At 35.6% G+C, this 21,622-nt stretch overlaps 1 protein-coding gene across 1 annotated transcript; it reads right to left on the reverse strand.

Moving 5' to 3' along the window:
- Positions 1 to 1,330: 1,330 nt before the first annotated feature.
- On the reverse strand, positions 1,331 to 21,414 carry AFP (alpha fetoprotein). Its single transcript, XM_065877189.1, has 15 exons — positions 21,237 to 21,414; positions 20,701 to 20,752; positions 19,624 to 19,756; positions 17,451 to 17,662; positions 16,226 to 16,358; positions 15,025 to 15,122; positions 11,620 to 11,749; positions 9,610 to 9,827; positions 7,890 to 8,022; positions 7,256 to 7,353; positions 6,536 to 6,674; positions 4,678 to 4,901; positions 3,422 to 3,554; positions 1,841 to 1,895; positions 1,331 to 1,477 (listed from the first exon to the last, which is right to left on the reverse strand). Exons 1-14 carry the CDS (start codon positions 21,319 to 21,321, stop codon positions 1,851 to 1,853), a joined length of 1,833 nt encoding a protein of 610 aa, XP_065733261.1. The 5' UTR covers positions 21,322 to 21,414; the 3' UTR covers positions 1,331 to 1,477; positions 1,841 to 1,850.
- Between the last annotated feature and the right edge of the window lie 208 nt (positions 21,415 to 21,622).

Raw genomic sequence — 21,622 nt, forward strand, 5'->3', positions numbered from 1 at the left:
CTTGAACTCTCCTCTTAACAGTAAAAGATTATTTTTCCTGTTAAATGCTTTATGTTGAATTCTACTTTATCTTACTGTGATCTCTAAGTTAATACTTCTTAGAATTACACCACAATCAAGCAAAGTCCACAGATGTTCCATCAAAATTGAAAGAAAAATATAAAGGACAAAGTAACTTAGAACTGAAAGCCCATTTTATTGCTCAGAGCAAATGTTTTCTCCTGCAGCAGACGCCAAAGCATGAATGTGATTTTTAGGTTTCTGTTCAAAGCTAATACAATAAACAGCCTCCCTACTGGTGGACTGATCTTTTTGTCACCACTTACTGACCTTGCCCCTCTCTACTCTTTCCCCTGCCCCTACTTCCCATCCTCCATATCTCATGAGTTATCTCCTTAAAAGCTAATCACTCTGCTTAGATATTACTCTGGTCCCCTGTTACCTATAAGACATCATCCGAACCCTTTGGAATAAAACCCATGAGAATCCACTCAATCCTATATAGCTTGAATGTCTTGCTTGATCTTCCATGTCTATAGCCTTCTTCCCCACCCTATACTCCCCTAATATCATTCATCATCCTTTGTCATAGGCCATGTTTTCCTTTTTCATGTGTTTGTCTTCTCCTTTACTTGAACGGATGAATGCCCACTCATCTTCTAAGATGCTTCTTAAATGTTTGTCTCTGCCAATGTGACTTTCCCCAGTCACAACTGGTCTCACGCACCCTTTGATTCTCTCAACATGTTGTTGCCTGTATAATGGCCATAATCTTGTTGCATTGCTCTTAGTTGCTTCCTTCTTTACTGGAGCAACTAGATGACAGTGACTGCACCCAGAACAGGACCTGGGACACAGTGAATGCTCAATAAATACTTGCAGAACAAAAAATAATAATAATTGATGAAAATGTTAATTATATTCAATCAAAACAACTACAGTACAGTTAACATTTATGTTTTAAAAGGTTTATGAACAAGACTAAGAAAAAAGTAGATGTTAAATTTTGAGTAACATCATTTTTGATGGATCCTATAAAAACAATAATTTCTTTTCTCATCTCCAACTTATGTTAGAATACTTAAATGATCATTTAATGAACAGTGTGCCCTAGAAGCACCAAAAAGTGCTTCACTTGGGAACATGTTTTTAGTTCACCACGTAATATAGCCTTCAATGTCGTAAATCCATCCTTGAGGGGCTTTAATCTCCTACAATGACCAATATTCAGTGCTTTGTGACCAGAATCTGCTTCAGACAATGGTATACAAAACTATTTGAAGAAATTATTTATAAGTGTTCATAAATAAGCAGGCTAGGGAAAAAGAAACATTTGGAGATACTTTATTTTTATGATAAGGAAATTTCACATAAAAGTCTTCATCAATTCTTTAATTCACAAAAAGCACAAATCAGTTAGAATTAAAGGGAAAAGTTCACACCAAACAATAAAGACTTTTGGTCTTTTCTCTTCCCCCTGTAACAAGAACAAAAATATAAGTACTAATTAAATTAACAGATGCAGGATGTAACTGGTTTTATTATTTTATATTATATATATACATATATTGGATCTATATCAGATAAACTGATAGGAAGGCCTTCTAATGACATTCTCTGAAGCCTTTGAAATAACCTTAAAGAATTTTGAGTTAGTTGAATCACTAATTTAACATTGTGGGCATTATTTTGTTCCAGGGTTTTTAAAGAAGTTTTTTTACTGAATTGCATTTACTTTTAAGAAAAGTATTTAATGTTAGCTCTTAGGATGTATTTAACTATGGATCAATATTTGGGGAGAATCAACATTATAGTTAGCCTTATCTGAATTTTTTGTTACCTGAAGTAATTTAAACTCCCAAAGCAGCACGAGTTTTTGAAATCAGTGCTGGACCCTGCAAATTAAAAAGAATCATCAAGAAACTAGTGAATATAAAAAAAAAAGAAGCAGACTCACAGATACAGAGAACAAACTAGTGGCTACCAGTGGGGAGAGGGAAGGGGGGAGGGGTAATATACAGGTAAGGGAGCAAGAGGTACAAACTATTAGGTATAAAATAAGCTACAAGGATATATTGTACAACAGAGAATGCAGGCCATATTTTATAATAACTATAAATGGAGTATAATCTTTAAAAATTTGTGAATCACTATATTATAGAGCTGTAACATATAGTATTGTACATCCACTCTACTTCAATTTAAAAAAGAAATAAATAAAAATAAAATAAATCAGTCAATAAGAATCATCAGATAAAAAAGTAGACCACTGTGCCAGTTGTACAGTTAACTCTCCACTGCCTAGGGGTGAATTCATTGGTTTATAGATCAACCAAGTTAAAAATAAAGATATACAACTCTGATGTCAACAAACTAGGACAATAGAAGGCAGAAGGAAAACAACTCCACTCTTATCAACAGGAGGTATTGTTTTTCCTATACCAATCTCCCAACTTTTACAAAGCCTCATCCCATCTCTCCCCTTTCTCTACAAATCAGTCACAGAAATTAAAAGGTTTGCAGAGAAAATACTGCTATGCTACTATTTGTTAATGTTCTCTGCATGTAAATGAATGTGTTCTCAAAACAGAGGACATTAATCTTTTTGTATCATATTTTTCAGAAATGGTTTACATAAAATCTATTTTATCAGTTTTGTTTTATCTTATTTCATTATCTGTGTCCCACCCCCTCCTACCAAAAACAGACACATACTAATAAGTACACACACTCAAACCCATGTAATTACATTATCTATTGAAAAACTCAACATTTCTAAATATTATCAAATAACAAAATATCTAAACTTCTACATCATGAGGTAGTCAAATAAAATTGGCAAAAAGGCTGAATGATAGAATATCTCTTTAAAATATAGTGATGCTGTATTCAAATATATTTAGTAATACAAGCTAGAGGCTTACAAAATGTAGTCAATTTACAAATCCAGCTAAAATTGCTAAATAATTATATTAAGATAATACCTAATTACTACTCTGTTAATATTCAAAGCCTTGCTCCTGAGTTGAATATATTTCCTATAAATAGTCCCCCAATATCCTATGTGCACAATTAATTTGCTATTAAATCCTTTTAATCCATTTAGCTCAATTGATAAATTTTAAGCCAGAAGCTGTCTAAATTATCATCAGTTAATTATATATTCACTTTACAGTTTTCTCCACTAGAAAATAAATCAAAATTACTAATTCTCATAATACACTCTAAAATTACACTTCTCCTAATATTTAGTGAGAAAACTGTGATTATTTTTAAATATTATAAAGTCCTTCAATCTCTTTCTGAATTAAATATCTCTGGCATTATTTTAAAATTATAAATTAGTGGGATACTCTTTTCATTATTCATTACAAAAAATTCCAAACCAAGTATTCTGAGTGTAAACATGAGCTGCACATACCTCTTCCTCAAAGCAGACGTCCCGCCCTTGGCCTTGGCAGCACTTTTCCAGGAGGCCAGAGAAATCTGCAATGACGGCCTCAAGTTGTTCCTCTGTGATTTGTGGCTTTTGCTTCACAAGGTTAATGAGAAACCTATGATTTAAAACAAAACAATATAAAAGAGAAGTCTGCTATGCAATGGTCTTTTTCTAAAGCCCTCCTAGGAGAGAACTTTCAGAGCTCTGGCAACCCTTACCCTAAACCCTCATTCCATTAACCCATCACCAGACTCACCACATACATCTTGGCGAATACTTTATTAGAAAGACTGAGGCGAGAAACATGCTAAATGTTCCATGGGTCTGGACTTGTGCAGGTTATAGATGAAACACTATTTCACAGTTCCACCTTACTTATAGTGAAATAGTCTTTTTCTTATTTGCCTAAAAAATTCTTTCCAGTTCTCTCTTCTAAAATATGTCTTATCCATACTCAAAGGCTCCAACTTCCAAACCCTTGTCATTCACATTATCACACCCCTAACCTGAGCATTGTCTGTCCTAATTGCCTGTAATACTCATTTGGTAATACATTCAGGCTGGAATTAATGTTGACCCAGGGAATAGGGGAGGCTTGCCAGGCGGCATTCTTACTGTACCTAGAAACATGCCTCAGATTGTGACAGAGAAAAAAGGGATGAACAAGTTTTCCAAAATGAAGGAAGACCTTTTACAAAGTATGGGAGTATGAAAATGCATGGGAATTTGGAGAACATGAGTTACATTGACTTGCATTACTATCATCATTACAGAATGCCTCCCACAATGAACTGAAATGTGTATTCCACTTCATAACACCCATATTGCATGGTTGAAACAAACGTTATGATTATTCTCTTCAAAGAGTAAATAGTACGGAAACAAATTCAAAAGTGTTTATTCAGTGCTTGGAATGGAAGTCCCCAAGACTTACTGCAAAGATATATCCTAATAACCTGAAATAGATGGCCCCTTTTCCCTCGATCCCAAGATGCAACACAACAATAGTTTAAAAGGAGACTATTGTTACAAACAGGAAATTATCTGCCCCAGTGAATTTTTCCAGACTAGAGGCTATGAAGACTCTGAGACAAGACTATTCTGAAAGTCACTTTAAGTGCTTTGGAGTAATAATTTTCTCCTGGTGAGCCCAAGGGTGTTGGGTGTGTGAAGTAGAAATCTCCACCACTATTTAGTGTTGTCAGTCTTCTCCATGCTAGCAAATACTCATTTCTTACTGTTGCTTCATTGTTTGCAGTGCTACACCCTGAGCTTGGCACAGATCCTTATGGAAGATGAACTTGTCATCAGAGAATGGCGGAGAAACGTATGTCTCATCCACCACCAAGCTGCTGAAACATGGCCTCCTGTTGGCGTATGAAGAGGTGCAGCACTGGCCAACCCCAGGGTTTACAGGAGTCTCTTCATGTCTGATACATAAAAGTCCAATAATAAGGTCAGCCTAATTAGGAGAATGAGAAAGAAGAAAGCAAGGAGAGGGAGCATCAGCCATAGAATTGATTCAGGAAAATTGTTGCAATAGTGTTTAATGTCTAGTAACTTATAATTAATTTACAGGAAAATTTGCTGTCTGTATAGGGATCATGTGCTGCCATATTGTACATTCTTATTTACCCACTTGTTTGGGATAAACTTCAGCATTTAGTGACCAATGTTCCACAAGTGATGTTGAAGAGAGCCACTTCAGCTATTTGTGTCAGCGATTTAAAACACGTTTTCAGTTACATACATACTTCTGAAGGGGAAAAGTCTCTGAAATCAATACATGGCCTACATTTTCCATGTATATTTAGTTGAGCTTTCCATTTTATTTTTGGGATTCAGAGAATCACTTTCTGAAGTAAGAATAGCACAAACCTAACCCTTTCACATATGTACATACATACATACATACATACATACAGCTAATATGTAGTTCTAATTGTAAAGAAATAAGATGTGTGTGTGTGTGTGTGTGTGTGTGTGAGTCTGTGTGTCCTTACGGCTTTCCTAATGTAGAATTGGCCTACCTTCCAGACTTCAGAGATATTTCTTAAACACCTAATAATAACTTGTAACAAGGGCCAACATATTTTGTGGGCATACTATGTATCAGGCTAGTACTGAGTGAGTCACACGGATTACCTCGTTTAAGACAGCCATCCTAACTTTATTCTCAAATGTCAGATGAAAATTCTCAAGCTTAGTGAGATAACTAGCTTTCCCAGAGTGACAAGACTCACCAGTGGTGACAGTGGGATGGGAATGTAGGCAGGAGGCCCCCAGAACTTATACTCCTGATTACACCATCCTGTGCCCCTGCATCCTCCCAACGTGTGGGATTCAATAAATGACAAAGATGATGCTTAATCACAGGAAAGTTTCTTTTCATTTCTAACCTTTGACAAAAAATTCCAGGACATGAAGATTGACTAGCAAATGACTCCCCATCATCAAAAAGAGGAAAGGTGAAAAAAAAAAAAAGATACACAATTTTACTCACAATTGTGACTTCAAGGGAAAAAATAATAAAAAAAAAATTCAACCTGTAATCATATGTATGACATTAAGAAGTAAAGATTATTGGCATTACCAACTGGAAAGTCATTTTACTCTTCAGAACGTGGAACCTACCTGTTCTGTACACTGCACCCTGTCACGGGGAATAAATTGTCCCTCATATCATCATAAAAAACTAAACTATAAAAGACAAAAACATAGGTATGGCTAAAAACAAAATAGCATATTTTAATCTGTCAAAGTTGAAGCTTTTTCTGTTTTAACATTAAAGTAGGTATTTGGTGAAATCATGAACTGAGTGACGTGTCAGTCTTTCTGTCTCCCCTGTACATAAAGCTTGCTTGTTTGTTGAATAGACTCACTGCCCTTCTACCAGCCATTCTAGAAGGACAGGAAGCTTGCCCACACGCCAACCATTCAGAGCCAGGTTCTTACACCCCTTCAACTGCAACTAATCCAACAAGTCCAGGAAAGCCATCTCCACATTGGTTTTCCCCATTTCCCCTAAATGGGAATTATAAGGCTATTTCAAGCCCAACAGGGCAGAAACAGGATGGGACAAAACAAAACACTCACCGCTCCCTCACCACAGGCCAATTGTTTGTCCTCACTGAGATGGCAACAAGTGGCTCCCGTGGTCGCCATTTTCCTGGTCAAGGTCATCAGCTCAGCTGGGGTCAGCTGAGGGGCCTTCTTGGTGTAAGCAACAAGAAACCTGAAAGAAGCATTTTTCAGCAAATGTTGCCGAGTCCTTCAGGAGTCTCTGGACTCTCATTCCTTCTCAAAGACCCTCTTTTGGCATCAGGGGACATGAAATTAGCTCATTTGTTTCACCCACGTGGTACCTGGACCGACGCTGGAGGCGCATTTACTCTGATAAGCATTCCCTACCCTCTTCTTACACCAACAGATCACAACGGGAAAATAAACGCTGGGCAGCAGGCTGACTCCTATTCCCAACCTCAGAAGTTTCCTCGATATGCACTTTGATCTTTTGGCGCTTTAACTACGACAGGCTATGATACAATGGGTATCTTTACTGCAAAATTCTGCACGGTTTGGGGAACCCAAAGCCAGTACCACAGATCAGGCTTCACAGGCCATCTGTTGCTCCTAAAGAGAGTGAACTGGGGAAGGCCACCTTCTGGAACTGGAAACTGGGTGATCAGATTACAAGACCTCCAGTCCATCATAGGGGCTGGAATTAGGGTAGCCATGAGTGATTAATTTAGATGGGTCTTTCCCTCACTAGTTAATGATCTTAAATCACTCAAAATACTGTTTAAAAAAGCATACGCATTTTGTAAGTAATATTCTCCTAATTTCTGGAAGAGGCCGCAGCTTCGCTTTGCCAGCGCTTGGCTCTCCTGGATATATTTCTCTAACTCTTCTTCCTGAAAATACAAGCATTATTACATACATTTTTTTCTCTTTCTTCACACATAACTTTGTATGTAAAAATTGGCCAGTAATAGTTTATTCTATTTTGATACCAATCTTAGAGAAACCACTTTTAGAGGGTTTTTTAATATTAAAGATGAATTGTGAGAATTAAGACAAATGAACTTTAGGGAGAATAAGTTTAAAACTTTGCGAATCACCAAGTTATTTGATGGCAGAACTCAAACTTTGGGTAAAAAGTTACAATTCTTTCTGTACAAGATTCTTGCCTTTCTGGAGTGGAGCTATTCAAAAATGAATATTATTTTTATTCTGTGCATCAAAGAACTTTTGGTTAAAACACTCTTATTTCTAAAATAAGCCAACAGTTGTTGACTACTAGTTAATCACTACTTAACAGCTAGATAGCTAGTTAGTAGATATAACTAACTGCTCATTAGTAATTAGATGCTTTCAAACAAACAGCACTTTTAATGCATGATATCCATCTAGCTTTCCAGATTTTCCTTAAAAAGCTAGAGCATTTTACCCCTTTATCCTGGCATTCAGGAGGGCTTCCAGACTGTGAACATTGCTCCAATAACTCCTGATATCCTCTAGCAACTCTTAGAATTATTGGGACAGCAAGCTTAGTATGTCTTCTTGAATATTCATAAGTAAATCTGAAATATGGGTGAAAAAAATCATGTTATTGGAATTAAGAGACAAATTATTCCTGTGTTATATGGCATGCAGAAGTTAAAATGCAAATAAATAAACCTAGAAATCAAATATTATTTCAACTATACGCATGGCAAAGCTATTAATAAAAATTATAATCCCTCAAATTGTTCTAAAACGGTATTTTGTTTTCTTTTGCACTATTCACTTTCAATTACGGACGTGAAATCTATCCATACAACAAATATTTTTCCACTGCCAAGTCTGTGCAAACAATTTCTTTAAGCAGTATGGATTCAATAATGTATAAGATAAAATGTCTGACCTCTCAAAAGCAGGCATTATAGGGAGACAGAAACCAATAAGAAATAGGTCATCCAATCTTAGGTAGTGATAAATCAATGAAGAGAAATAAAGCAAGGTAGACAAGAAGGAAAAGGGGTGACAATTTAGAGTGTGTGGTCAAGAAAAGTCTCTTTGAGTAGCTCTTTCAGGAGGAAAAACCTGGGTGAAGGAAGCCACACAAAGTGTCTAGGGGAAGATCATTCTCGGCTGAGAAAATTTCTACTGCAAAGAACCTTTCCAATTGAAGAACTGCTTCTATTAAATAAACAATTAGCTTCAGAATGTATGAATGGGTAAATTTAAAGAGTATTCTTGAATTTACTAATTGTGTTCCCAGGTTGTAGAAATAGGTCATATTAGTTCTTCCTCCAATTATGTCATTATAGGTTTCTGAAATCTGCACTTTGTTCTTGTTTGCATAATTTAATTTAGCGGTGCAAACAATGTGTGCATGTCTAATTTTAATCAACAGTAGAGTAATATCCTCCAGGAATATTAAAAAGAAAATTGCACCGTTCTTTTCATTACTACATTAAAAGCAGACTCAGATTTAGAAGGACCTTTGGAGATCACTAAGTATAGTGTCCTAAGAGCTGCACAAATCCCTCTTCTAATAGTGTCCACTGATACACACTGTACAATAAAGGAAAATGTGTGAACTGCTTGCTCCCCTTAAAAGCAAATAGAATGAGAACATGTCTTGTCAATTACAGCTACCATACTGCAAATGTCTCTAAATGTATTTTCACTTCCTTCAAAAAATAAAACATGTATTCAATAAATAGCAAATAAACTGCTACAATGAAAGCCCTTCTATCTACCATTATCTATTAAGTTATATTTGGGGGAAAAAGTTTTTAAAACATGCACTGTGAAAAAGCACATTCTTAATTATGAGCCTTTCTTATTACAAAAATATCCATATCCTATTCGGAAGTCCAATGGTGGTCTTTACATGAGTAATCCATACAGGGATGACAATGCTTCTGATGCCAGAGAAACTGATACAAAACAAAATGCATCCTCATAAGCAAGCCAGTTAATAACAGCAGTGGTGAAAGTCTCATCAGTATAAGATAGACCCTATTCTTATTTCCTAGTTATTTCCTCCTAACTATATTTTGGCTTAGAACATTCTAACATTATCCTCATATACTGAGTTCAGAAACCATTTCAACAACACAAAGCTGTCAGTCACATCACAATTTTTACTTGTGTGAACAGACATGTACAGAGTGTGTTACCTTGCCATGTAGAGATCTTTTTCCCTTGAAGAAAGTTGGTTGAAATCTGTCTCTCCTAAAAACCTATTTAGAGTCGGAGATAAGCCTTCAGGTTTGTCATCATTTTCTGCATGAATTATGCAATGACCAAGTTCAAGTGCGGTGGGTAATTTGCAGCATTCTGCTATTTTGCTTGACAGAATATCTTGCTGAGAACATATGTAGGACATAATTTTTTCCTGTAATAGAAAAATAAAGTCTAAGTTTTAAACATTTATTCTTTAATTCAGGACCTCGTGGCCAGTCCTAGGAAGGAAAGAAGGAAGGAAGAAGACATTTACCTTGTCTCCCATTTTAGTGCTTTCTCCCTACTCTACCTTTCCTCACTCCTTTCCACATAGCCTTGTTTGTTCAAGTCTTCTTTCCATAGTTGTCAGCTAAAATCTACTATTTTATTCTAATAGCAAGCTTTTAAAAACAAAAGACAAACGTACTCCTCAAACGAAATGACATGCACGTTGATGCATATCTTTCTATTAGTACTGAAATTTGGTAGTAAACATTAGCTGTTTATATAACCCTGCAGTAACCGATTATGACCTCCAGAGGGCAGTCTATAGATAATGAAATGCACGTAAGTGGCCAGAAAGAAGCCGAGCTTACACGTAACTGTCAAAGGACTGAAAATTCTGTGCATTCTCACCAGGAACAATTAGAACCCATTATTCAGTCATTAGAATCCAACTTATATACCATACTTTTAAATTATTTTTTTCACTTTAATGGAAAAGGGTGGTTTGAAGTCCAAAAATTGAAAAAACTAAACTTTAAAAAATGAGTATACAAATTAGTAAAATAGTCAACTGAAACTGATACAACTCACATCAAAGAAAAATAAAATCATTCTTATTACCATTCCTAATATGAAGGTAAATGCTTCTAAAAGGAAAAATAAATGAAATAGGAAAATTTGTCTTGGAGGCAGCCCCAACTACTGACAACAGGATTCTCTGCCTGGGCCCAAAGACTCACCCTCAGGTCTCCCCTACAGCCTTGGCTTCTTGCTGGTTTTCAAGTGTATCTCAGCCAAATTGCCGTGGACTGGCTGAAAGGAGCATTCTATCCTCACTTTCAACCTTCTGGAAACCATATTCCAGCCCTGGTTTCAAGCCACCAAAATATCTAGGAGCAATGAATCTAAGCCTCCTTGAAGAAGAAGGTGTATCACAGGGGACCAGAGAGGGAATAATTTGGGGATAGACAGGCCTCCAACATCTAGGAAGCCTAGGGTGCCCCGAAATAGACCAACGCCACGCTGCTTAAATCACAACTGACTATGGCATGCTTGAGGATTCTGTTTTGGGGGTATTTGTTTTTGGTTTTTAATTCCCCTAGGGCCCTTATTCACACCTCTCCATGATGGCTAGCTTTTTACCGTATAGAACAATATCTTGTGTTATTTTTTATGTTTCTTTTATTATTTTGTTGTATTCATGTAATAGCTCTATGTATATAATATAGAGTGCCTTCCATGTGCCAGGCATGGCGCTGATGGCCTATGGAAATAACAGTAAACCAAAGACAGTCTCTAACCCCAATGAGGTCACATGTCTTATCTCTCTTATCAAACTATACATTTCTTAAAACCAGTTTGTGCCTTCCTAACAGGTACACCCCACAGTGGCTAGCACATAGAAAGTATTCAATATATATTTATCAAATGAAAGCACAAATGGGTGAAATATATTACAAAAATTCTGTGTGGAGACCTCCAGAGAGGTTACCATCTCCTTTACAAGTAAGAACGAATGGGCACTGGTCTAGGAAGAGGGGCGCATCCCTTAAGTGAAAAGCAGAGTCAACAAAAGAGATTCAAGTTTTACTGTTAAGAAATCTGTAACTTCACTCAGTCAGCTAGTTTCCACATTCTATGACCAACTCATGGCAGACACCCTTCTCCCATTTAGAATGAGAGCAAAAGAAAGAAAAGGGAGTGGGAATATCTCTTTTATAGGAGGCAAGACTCTTCACCCCATCCTGCAGACACTCCAGCACATTTCCTCTGCAGCATTCCTCGTGTACGTGGGCCACATCCACGACCAGTTTCTGAATTTCAGTAAAATTAGCTTTGGGAAACTTTTGACTCAGTTTAGTAACAGTTCTAAGGGGAAAAAAAGAATTAGAATCAATCTTGGTTATCTATCAAAATTAAATAACGACAGGAATAAAGACGCAGGCTCAGGGAATGGACTTGTGGACGTGGGAGGGGGAAGGGTAAGCTGGGACGAAGTGAGAGAGTGGCATGGACATATATACACTACCAAATGTAAAATAGATAGCTAGTGGGAAGCAGCCGCATAGCACAGGGAGATCAGTTCTGTGCTTTGTGACCACCTAGAGGGGTGGGATAGGGAGAGTGGGAGGGAAACGCAAGAGGGAGGAAATATGGGGATATATGTATATGTATAGCTGATTCATTTTGTTATACAGCAGAAGCTAACACAATATTGTAAAGCAATTATACTCCACAATAAAGATGTTAAAAAAAACTTAAATAACATTTATAGAGTATTAGTATAGTTACAGTTCCAAGGATAAAAGACCAATATGTTCTCGTTTAAAAAGAAAAGGAAAAGTGTTATGTCTTGTTAATTCTAGCCCAGTCTTTCAAGGCAGTGGCTCTATAAACTGTGATCTGGCCCTACAAAAGGTTTAGAAGTGATTTATCTTTTCCTAAAACCTTTCCTGTGAATTTTAATGATATCTATCTTTTTGCTGTTCAACCCTGATGCTGAGTGTTGGGGATCATTGCTGTGAGAGGGTGGGAAAAAATTAAAAAGGATAAACAATTAAGAAATGGAAAATTCTATGAGAATGATAATCATTCTTTTACTTGGGAGAAAAAATTACTTCTTAGAATATAGGGAAGGATGCATATGTGCATATCAATGGGACAAGAAAGTGGAGCAGACTTAGCACTCAAATGTGTCATCATGCCAAGACATGTAGTGTGACCCAAAAAGGAGGTAAGAAACAAAATTCTTATTTCTTCTGCATAGTTCGTATAAATTTTAAGAGATGTCTTGGTGAGACCACTGTGGCCTAGAGCAACTGGTATTTTTGCTGCTACTGATAAAGACGGATTTTCTTTTTAAATTGAGAACATTTAAATTTAACTACTTATGGATAGCAAATGATAAGTAATGTCATTATAATAAAATCTTAACTTACATTGTATTACTAAGGTAAATTTAACTAAAGCAAATCATGAATCAATCTTTAAGTTTCTAATAGAGTTGGAGGGTGATTAAAGCATAATCTGACCTCTTCCAAGAAGAATCAGTCAGTCTTGGAACTAAATCCATGACCAAAAACTTTAATCTGTCTTCACTGTGTACAATATTTTTAAATGTGTCATTTAACAAGCAAACAAATAAATAAACTTTAAATGCATTCACTTAATACTCTTCAATTAGCAGGTCAGATGTTTTTCTAGGCTAGAAATGTTTCAGCATAAAAGTTGAAGAGTACTTTAAACCAGTTATGTAATTTAAAATTTCCTAGTAACTATATTAAAATGTAAAAAGGAACAGGTTAAATTTACTTTAATAATATGTTTTCTAACCCAATATATCAAAAATAATATCATTTCAATATGTAATCAACATTAAAACTTATTTTTAAACCATTTTTTATTGAAGTATAGTTAATTTACAGTGTTGTGTTAGTTTCAGGTGTACAGCAAAGTGATTCAGTTATATATATATATATATATATATATATATTCTTTTTCAGATTCTTTTCCGTTATAGGTTATTACAAGATACTGAATATAGTTTCCTGTGTTATAGAGCAGGTCCTTGTTGTTTATAACATTCAAACCTATTAATGAGATATTGTACATTTTCTTTTTCATACTAAGTCTTTGAAATCAGGTTTTACACTTAGAACACAGTTCCTCCTTTGCACTAGCCACATTTCAAATGCTTAGGAGCTTCGTGTGGCTAGTGGCTGCCATACTGGCTAGTGGGGCTCTAAACCACTGGTAATTCTGATTCCTATACTTGACCTCAAAGTCTCAGTTGTCAGGACACAGACAATTAGAGATCACTGACATAGCAGACAAGTAGGTGTAATGGAAATAAATGATGACAAGGATCACCAGCTGTATAAACATAAATAAATAAAATAAAATGAAAAAAAAGAAAGAAAAATCATGAAAAGGATCTAGAAAAACTTTGTTCTGATGACCAGTAGTGTGGTCTTGGGTAAACTGTTTTAATCTCTCTGGACCTCGGGTTACTCATGTGTAAAAATGAAGAGGTTGAACTACCTGATTCAATTGTTTGGGCTTTTTTTTTAATATTCCTCTCATCCTAACAACAAAGATAGATAGATGAGATAGGGATAAATTAGATAGATGAAAGATAGATAGATGATAGATTAGATAGATAGATAGATAGATAGAATCAAGGGAAAAGAGAAAAGGCAAATATGCTAAGTGTAAGAGTTAATGCAGTCAGTTGAAAAACTCCAAATTTGCCTCTGAGCTTTTTAGCAGCTGGGACAAGAAAACAGACTTCAGTGAGTTACATGCTTTCATCAGTTAGGAAAATACATGCCAGTTCTTCAGAAATGACTATTTTGTTTTCCTCTGGACAATGGATTCTAATATTATTGCCTCAAGTGAATATTTTCATAAAAAGCAACAATTGACACAATGGACTTTTATAGGAAGTTAGGAAGCAGAGTTAATGTAAAGAATTTCTTGTTAAGCCAGAAATTTTAAATGATACTTCGAGAAGGCTAATCTACCTTGTAGAGACTCTAGGAAAATGTGGTATATCTGCTTAAGATCATTCCATCAACTTAAAAAAAAAAACAGTTTAATAACATCTGGAGATCATAGATCAAAACCATTGTGTCGGGTACTGGGAAGAAAGCAAACTTGTTACCGCAAGAACCTTAAAATCTCTTACAGATATAAAGCATACAAACAAGCACAAATGAAAAGAGAAACAACTGGAATTTTTGAGCATTTCTTTTAGATCATAACACACATCAAAAAGCATATATCTCAATGAACTAATGCATAAAAATAATAAACAGTAATACTTCTCTAAAAAAACAAAAAGTGTAGTATAATTATGAGGTGTAAATTGATTGCAGTCCAGAACTTGAGTATCTAGAAGAATAGGTAAAAAGCATAAATCTCCAAAGTCTTCTCAAGTGTTATCTCATGTAAACTTTAATAAGTGTTAAACAGCAGACTGATCTGTTCCTCCCAATCCTAGGATTTCATGATTCTAATCACATTAGCTCTCATCAAAGGAAACTTCATTCTCTACAACAGTAACAATGTGAAAAATGGACTCAAACTGCAAAATGGGAGTTTTGCAGATCTCACCTTCTTCCCTAGATAGAGCTTAAACTTACATGGCTCGGAAGGTTTGGGGTCCAAACTTTCTCATTACTGCACATATGTGTTGATTTAACAAGCTGCTTTCTCTTAATTCCTTTGTAATTGATGCTGCCTAGATAGAAAAATGAAAAATTTTAGAAAAACAACAGATACAACTAAAACATGAAACTCTAAAAATTTTTGCTAAAACTTATAAATGCAATATATCTTTGCAGAACTTTATTCATTCTTTCTTTTAGATGGGTTTATATACATCTATGCCAGGTAGAATTATTAAAAATATCTTGAGGGCTTCCCTGGTGGCGCAGTGGTTGAGAGTCCGCCTGCCGATGCAGGGGACACGGGTTCATGCCCCGGTCCGGGAAGATCCCACATGCCGCGGAGCGGATAGGCCCGTGAGCCATGGCCGCTGAGCTTGCGCGTCCGGAGCCTGTGCTCCGCAACGGGAGAGGCCACAACAGTGAGAGGCCCGCGTACCGCAAAAAAAAAAAAAAAAAATCTTGAAACAGAAACACGTGTAACTTTCATACTTGAGATAATGAATAAACAACTCTAATTCTGAACAAATCGAAGCCTGATAATTTCTTAAATGTCTTCTCAGTAACAAAACGTAAGATTGCATCACAGCCTGACATTCTGGGAATAGTCACAGTTCTTAGGAATTTTGTTATAGGACTTCAGGCAGCAAGTAATTCATCGTGGATGTTGTTCTAGCTCTCCAAAACCTAAGAAAACTATTTGCATCTCTAAACCTAAGTTTCCTTGTTTGTTAAATGACAATAACACTTACACCTCAAATTCATTCTAAGGTTTAAAAGAAATAATAAATATAAAGCACTTATCATACTTCTCGTTCACCTTTTTTCTCTTCTTCTGCTCTTTTTCCTTCTGCCCCATCTTCTTTCATTTGCTTCCTTCACCTCTTACTCTGTTCTCTTTCATTTATGTTATCACCTCTACCTCTGTCTTTATCGCACCAAACTCACTTCCTTAATAATAAAATGATTGTTGGCTGAATGAATGGATAAAGGAATGAATAAAAAAAGAGCAAACCCAGCATTTTTAGCCCAAAGAATAGCAGAGTGCTGGAATATGCTCTATTCTGAAAATGATACTCTGCCCACAAAGCATATTTCCATTTTTAACTTTGTTTGGTTTTAGTAAGTCATAGCCAGATTGAAGTTATTGGTTCAGATATCCACACAAATACAATACCTTTGTTTGGAAGCATTCAACTGCATTTTCAGCTTTGCAGCAAGGTGGAATTATTTTGTCATATTGAGCAGCCAAAGAAAGAATTGTAGGTGCATATAGGAAGGGGTGCCTTCTTGCTATCTCATAGACGTATCTGTGAAATGAAAAGGATCATCAGTAAGATTTACAAACACATTAAAATAGGACTGCTACTGCTTGGAACTGGACTCTGGAATTGTTTAAAGATTCAGAAAATAGTCATATTTTTTTCCACTTGCTGTCAAAATTTTCCTCACTAAAGATCCTCCAAGAAAAGGAAAAATCTTATTATGAGATTATAAGAGCAAACTAGGCAAAAACACTGACTATGATTCTTATGAAAGTATCCTTTTCAATAAGCCTACACAGATATGTTTTGGGGGTCAACAAGGCCACACCTCCACTAAGTAAAAGAGAAAGGTGGAGTCTTTTTTCTCATCAGTGCAGAACGAGATTATCCACCCTGGCAGTCAACATAGCAGAGATGTTCTAAGGGCAGCCTCTATATTTCTCTGGATTAGGCAACAACGTGGAAGGTAGAAGTGATTAAGAGTTAAACACAGGCTTCCCCAACAGAGAACCTGGGTTAAAATCCCAACTTGAGAATGTACTAGTGGTCTGCCCTCATCCAATTGTCTTAACCGTCTAAGCTTCAATTTCGTCATCTGCAAAGTAGAAAGAAGAAAAGGAATGAAGAGAAAGAGGACAAGGAGATGATAGGCTGTTTGTGAGCATTAATATGCTCATACGTGCCAAGCACACATGTTCCTAAAACATCCTAAATGCTCAATAAATGTTAGACATGCTTATGTACCTTAAACATTCCTGGATCGCTAACATTTTCTATTTTCAGGCAATTTGGTGAACACAAAACACCAAATATTTGGCTCTAGAAGGAGTCATTTTGTGCCACACTAATATATTCTTGGGCAAGCTAAAATTAGAAAAAACAAGGTGTATCTAAGAGACTAAAGGAAAAACTGGTGGGTCTCCTGTGTGGTCTATACCCATCTATCTATGTGCTGTGGAGACAAAGTTACACTTAATGTTTCTCACCTAATCTCGTAGGTCAGGAGCTCAGCAGATGCCACACCAAACGTTATTTCTCCACGTTTTAGAATACAGCCACAAATTGCAGAATTTGTAGATTCTGCTCAGTACTGCACTCTTTCTGGGGTCTTATCTACCTTTAAAATCGGATCCTTACCGGTTCATAAATAGCTCCCTGTCTTCTTCATATGCTTTACAACTTGTGACAGGTTCTGGAACTTGGAAAGGTGGGATGGATGCTGGAACGGCCTTTTTGTGTGCTAGGAAACAGTCATGTCTTTCCTCTCCACTTTGGCTGCAGCAGTCTGAAAGCCCATACTTGCCAGGAATTTCCTTTTCATGGCAAATTTCTTCCAGAAAGGCAGATACCTATAAGATTTATTTTTAATGAAAGACAACTAACTTTACCTAAAAATGCTGTAAAACACATGAAAAGTTTTCTAATATTTAAAGTCAGAACGGTAGATTAGGAAAATAATTCCCCCTACAAATTCCAATACATTTAGTTTCAGCCTGATGGGATAGCTTTCTTTTATGTGTTTGGAAAACAGAATATAGTTTTCAAACTTAAATAATACACATGTCTATTAGACAAAATTATTTTATCTTAAAAGGAGGACATAGATACTCCATCTGGCATTCTTATTATGAGACACTGATATAAAATTGGATATTATTTTCACATAAAAATCAAAATATTTTGAAACTGAATAAAAATAGCTTCCAATACTTTTAATGGGTCTAATTATAGATTTAGCTAAAATGTTTTAGGGAATTCCCTGGCAGTCCAGTGGTTAGGACTTGGAGCTTTCACTGCTGTGGCCTGGGTTCAATCCCTGGCTGGGGAACTAAGATCAAAAAAAAAAAGAGAGAGTTTTAAAATGTACATTGTAAATGCTTAAAATCTTTCTTGTTTGCCTTAGCTTTACCAAAATCAGGTGATAACACCACTAGTCTGATGAATGCCTCTGAGGAATACATGTGTTTCATTCATCTCAGGAAACTTTTAATTTAGCTTTTATAACTGCTAATATTTAGAGAATCCTGGAAATCTTAACTAAGACTTCCAGTTCCCAATCCATCTAAAAAATCATGCCTTTAAGTTTACAATGGTAAATCACTAATCTGTAACATCACCTTGGATGTCTCATTGGATGTAAAGTTGCAATATAAAATGTATTTTGCTTATTTCACATGTCAAGCTAAAAATAGAGATGCCTATAAGGGATTTTTATTTAAGTCATCAATTTCAGAGTTGTAAAGTACTTTATATCTTTAAAAGGGCGTCTCCTTTGCAATATTGCAGGTGCATCATTTTTTGGCTACTTCACGAGCTCCATCATGACAGAGGATTCTCTGGGCATTTTGTCCCAGAACTGGTAGCTCTAATCATTTTAAAGTTCTTAATTCTTTTCTATATTGAGATAATAATAAACACTAATAACTGTTATTTATTAAACTGTTACATTAGGATATCCTATAATAAAAAAAGTAGTCACTGTTTATCTGAAATTCAAATTTAAGAGGGCTTCATATTTTGTTGTCGTTTGTTTGTTAAATCTGTCAACCCTAATCTATGCTATGCACCTCACATTCACTATAGTGTATAGTATAATGAAGTCACTAAGGGTGTTAGTTCTGGAGCCAGATGACATAATTTAAATCCTGGTTCTGGACTCCGTTAAGAAAGTTGTTTAACCTCTCTGTGCCTCATCTTCTCCAACTGGAATATTAGCATCTATCTCCTAGGATTATGATAAAGATTTAATAAATTAATATTTGCAAACAAAGCTGATATTCTACCAATGAGCCCCAGCCAGGGTCTCTTGGCTCACTGGACATTGATTCTGATTCATCAATGCTATGCTCCATGTCACAAAGTATTTTGATTATCAATGGATATGTAACACTCCTGAGAATAATGCCTGTCACATTGTGTGCTTAATAAAAATTAACCCCTGCTACCATTATCATATCAATCTCCATGACAACCCAGAAATGGAAGCTATTATTATTCCTCACATTATATATAAGGAAACTAAAGCTCAATGAAGTTAAGTAATACGCCCATGGTCACCCAGATACTCTGATTTCAGAACCTTAGCTCTTAGTCACCATGCTTATATTGTCTCTTTACAATAGACACCCATTGTTTTCTCCTCTGCTCTCTCCAGCAAATCAGAATTAACCTAAACCTCCTTTCATAAAACAGGTCTTGAGATATTTAAATGTATTTATTTCTTATGCAGTCCCTGCATCTTCTCTTCTGCATGCTGAGTTTTGGTCAAATATCACAGTGCTTTTTAAAAAAATTATTATTATTCACTCACCTGGTTTTCTAAACACCCTGCAGGCTGCTCACTGCCAGTGGATTTCTCTATTACCGTCAATATATCTTTCACCATTTGACTTACTTCCTTGTAAGTGGCCTCTTGAACAAACTGGGCAAAAAATATGGTAGCTCTGAAACAAAAATACATATGAATGCTTAAGGAACAGACACATCAATCTTTTTCTCAAGGTTAGTTTTTGTTTGTTTTTATTGTCTGTTATGTTGTGACCTGTTTAGGGGATGACTTTTGCTAAAAAAGTATGTGAAATTTTAGCCATCCAGGAAGAAATGTCTGTCTTCTTGTCCCCTTCCCCCATAAATATACATATATCTGTTAACAATGAAAATAAGTGGATTTCCCCTAAGAGTGGTTCCTCCTTTTGTGGTCATCCACCCACTGCAATGTCTCCATAATTGAAGGTATTTATACCCTTTGTAGTTTTTTGATTTTTGTTTTTTTTAAGCAAAGAATTGGTCATTAGACCTCTACCTGTGTCTACTACCAGCATGATAAAAGTCTGATCATGGATTGACCCAAAGCAATGCTTCTGCAGGTTTCTGTGTGCAACCAGTATCTGTAACACACAACTTTAAATTCCTTATTAGAAACTTCAGAAGTGTGGGACAGAAAGATATCATTCAAGAGAACAACATACCTTCTACAAATAATCAAAAATAGAACATTTTGCCTCCAACTATTTGCTACTAGGATTAAATAGTATTCAGAATAGAGAATATGGTAATGTCATCCTATTAGTATTGATGAGAAAAATTCCTGAATTCATACATAGTTGCCATCAATCAGACATTATTCTTCAGTTTCTAAAATCTGATTTTGTTTGTCCCATCTCTTTACAAGGAATCTAGAGTTTGGGGTTAACATCTAAGGCATGGAGTAACAGTCCAACTTCTTCAATATCAATTTGATATTCAACATAAATAACGTTTCTTAGCATTGTCTAGTTTGCTTTCACACTTTTAAAAACTCATAGGGCTATCCAACTTTATTCAATTACCTAACTAAAATTTTCATTGCTTTGCATATTTAAAGTGCATTTATACAAGCAAAACTTACAGGTCAACTAAATTCATCTCTGCAGAGCATGGGGAAGAATCCAATATGGAAGCTGGAAAGCAAGATAAACTTCATGAGAAATGATATTTTCAACTGCAATCAGGAAAGTAATCGTTGTTAGATGTAAATGTTTGTGTCTAAGTTAAAACTATACAATTTTAGAACTGAGAGGACATTAGGAATCATGTATCCAAGCATCTTAATTTTGTACTTGAGAAAACTAAGAAACTAAGGAATAAAGTTAATGAGAATAATTTATAGTAGACTTAACACTAAAATTCAGATTTTATATCTTCCAATTTCTTGGAACCGTTGAACCATTCACAGGTAACGTTAAGCACTGCCATGATTTTGTAAAACTCTTGTACTCTTATAAATATACAAGTTTATCATTCATTTAATGATATTCACCAATTAAATATTTTTCCTCTGTGTCGAACAGTAAGTATGATAAATAAATCAAGGCAAATGAATAAAAGCAAATTTAAGAATTTCCATATAGGAAAAAGACAAAAGAAAAGCACAAAATATCTTACCTATTCCATATGCATTTTTTTGCATTGTTCTGGATTCAGTAAAATTTAGTAGAAAAATTAAAAAAATTGATACCTCCCACTTCATGGTTGCTAGCTATTTCGTTGTTGGTGATGATGATGGGGGCAGAATATTGAAAATCATGCTGAAATTCTTTTATAGTCTTCTCTAGCAATGCCTGTTAACTAGTAATCTTCTGTTGGTATATCTGTTACTTTATTTCCTTATGTTCCAAATGGGATGACTTGCTAATAATTAACAGCACAGGGATTATTTGTGTTTTATGTTCAAGGACACAGACCTCTTTTGGGTGGAAAAAGGGGGGAAAACTTGCAAATTCATTCCATTTTGCAAATATAACAAATATTCTTCTCAAACTACAGAGTAT

Source organism: Phocoena phocoena, chromosome 5 (assembly GCF_963924675.1).
Source record: "Phocoena phocoena chromosome 5, mPhoPho1.1, whole genome shotgun sequence".
Taxonomy (NCBI): domain Eukaryota; kingdom Metazoa; phylum Chordata; class Mammalia; order Artiodactyla; family Phocoenidae; genus Phocoena; species Phocoena phocoena.

Bases quoted from the DNA above. Each gene is read 5' to 3' on its own strand.
- AFP (XM_065877189.1), bottom strand. From the start codon at position 21,321: ATGAAGTGGGAGGTATCAATTTTTTTAATTTTTCTACTAAATTTTACT. The intron at 20,753-21,236 runs GTAAGATATTTT...CTTGCTTTCCAG, and splicing joins AAAAAATGCATATGGAATAG to CTTCCATATTGGATTCTTCC. The intron at 7,354-7,889 runs GTAAAATGCTCT...TTGTATTTTCAG, and splicing joins CTGAATGCCAGGATAAAGGG to GAAGAAGAGTTAGAGAAATA.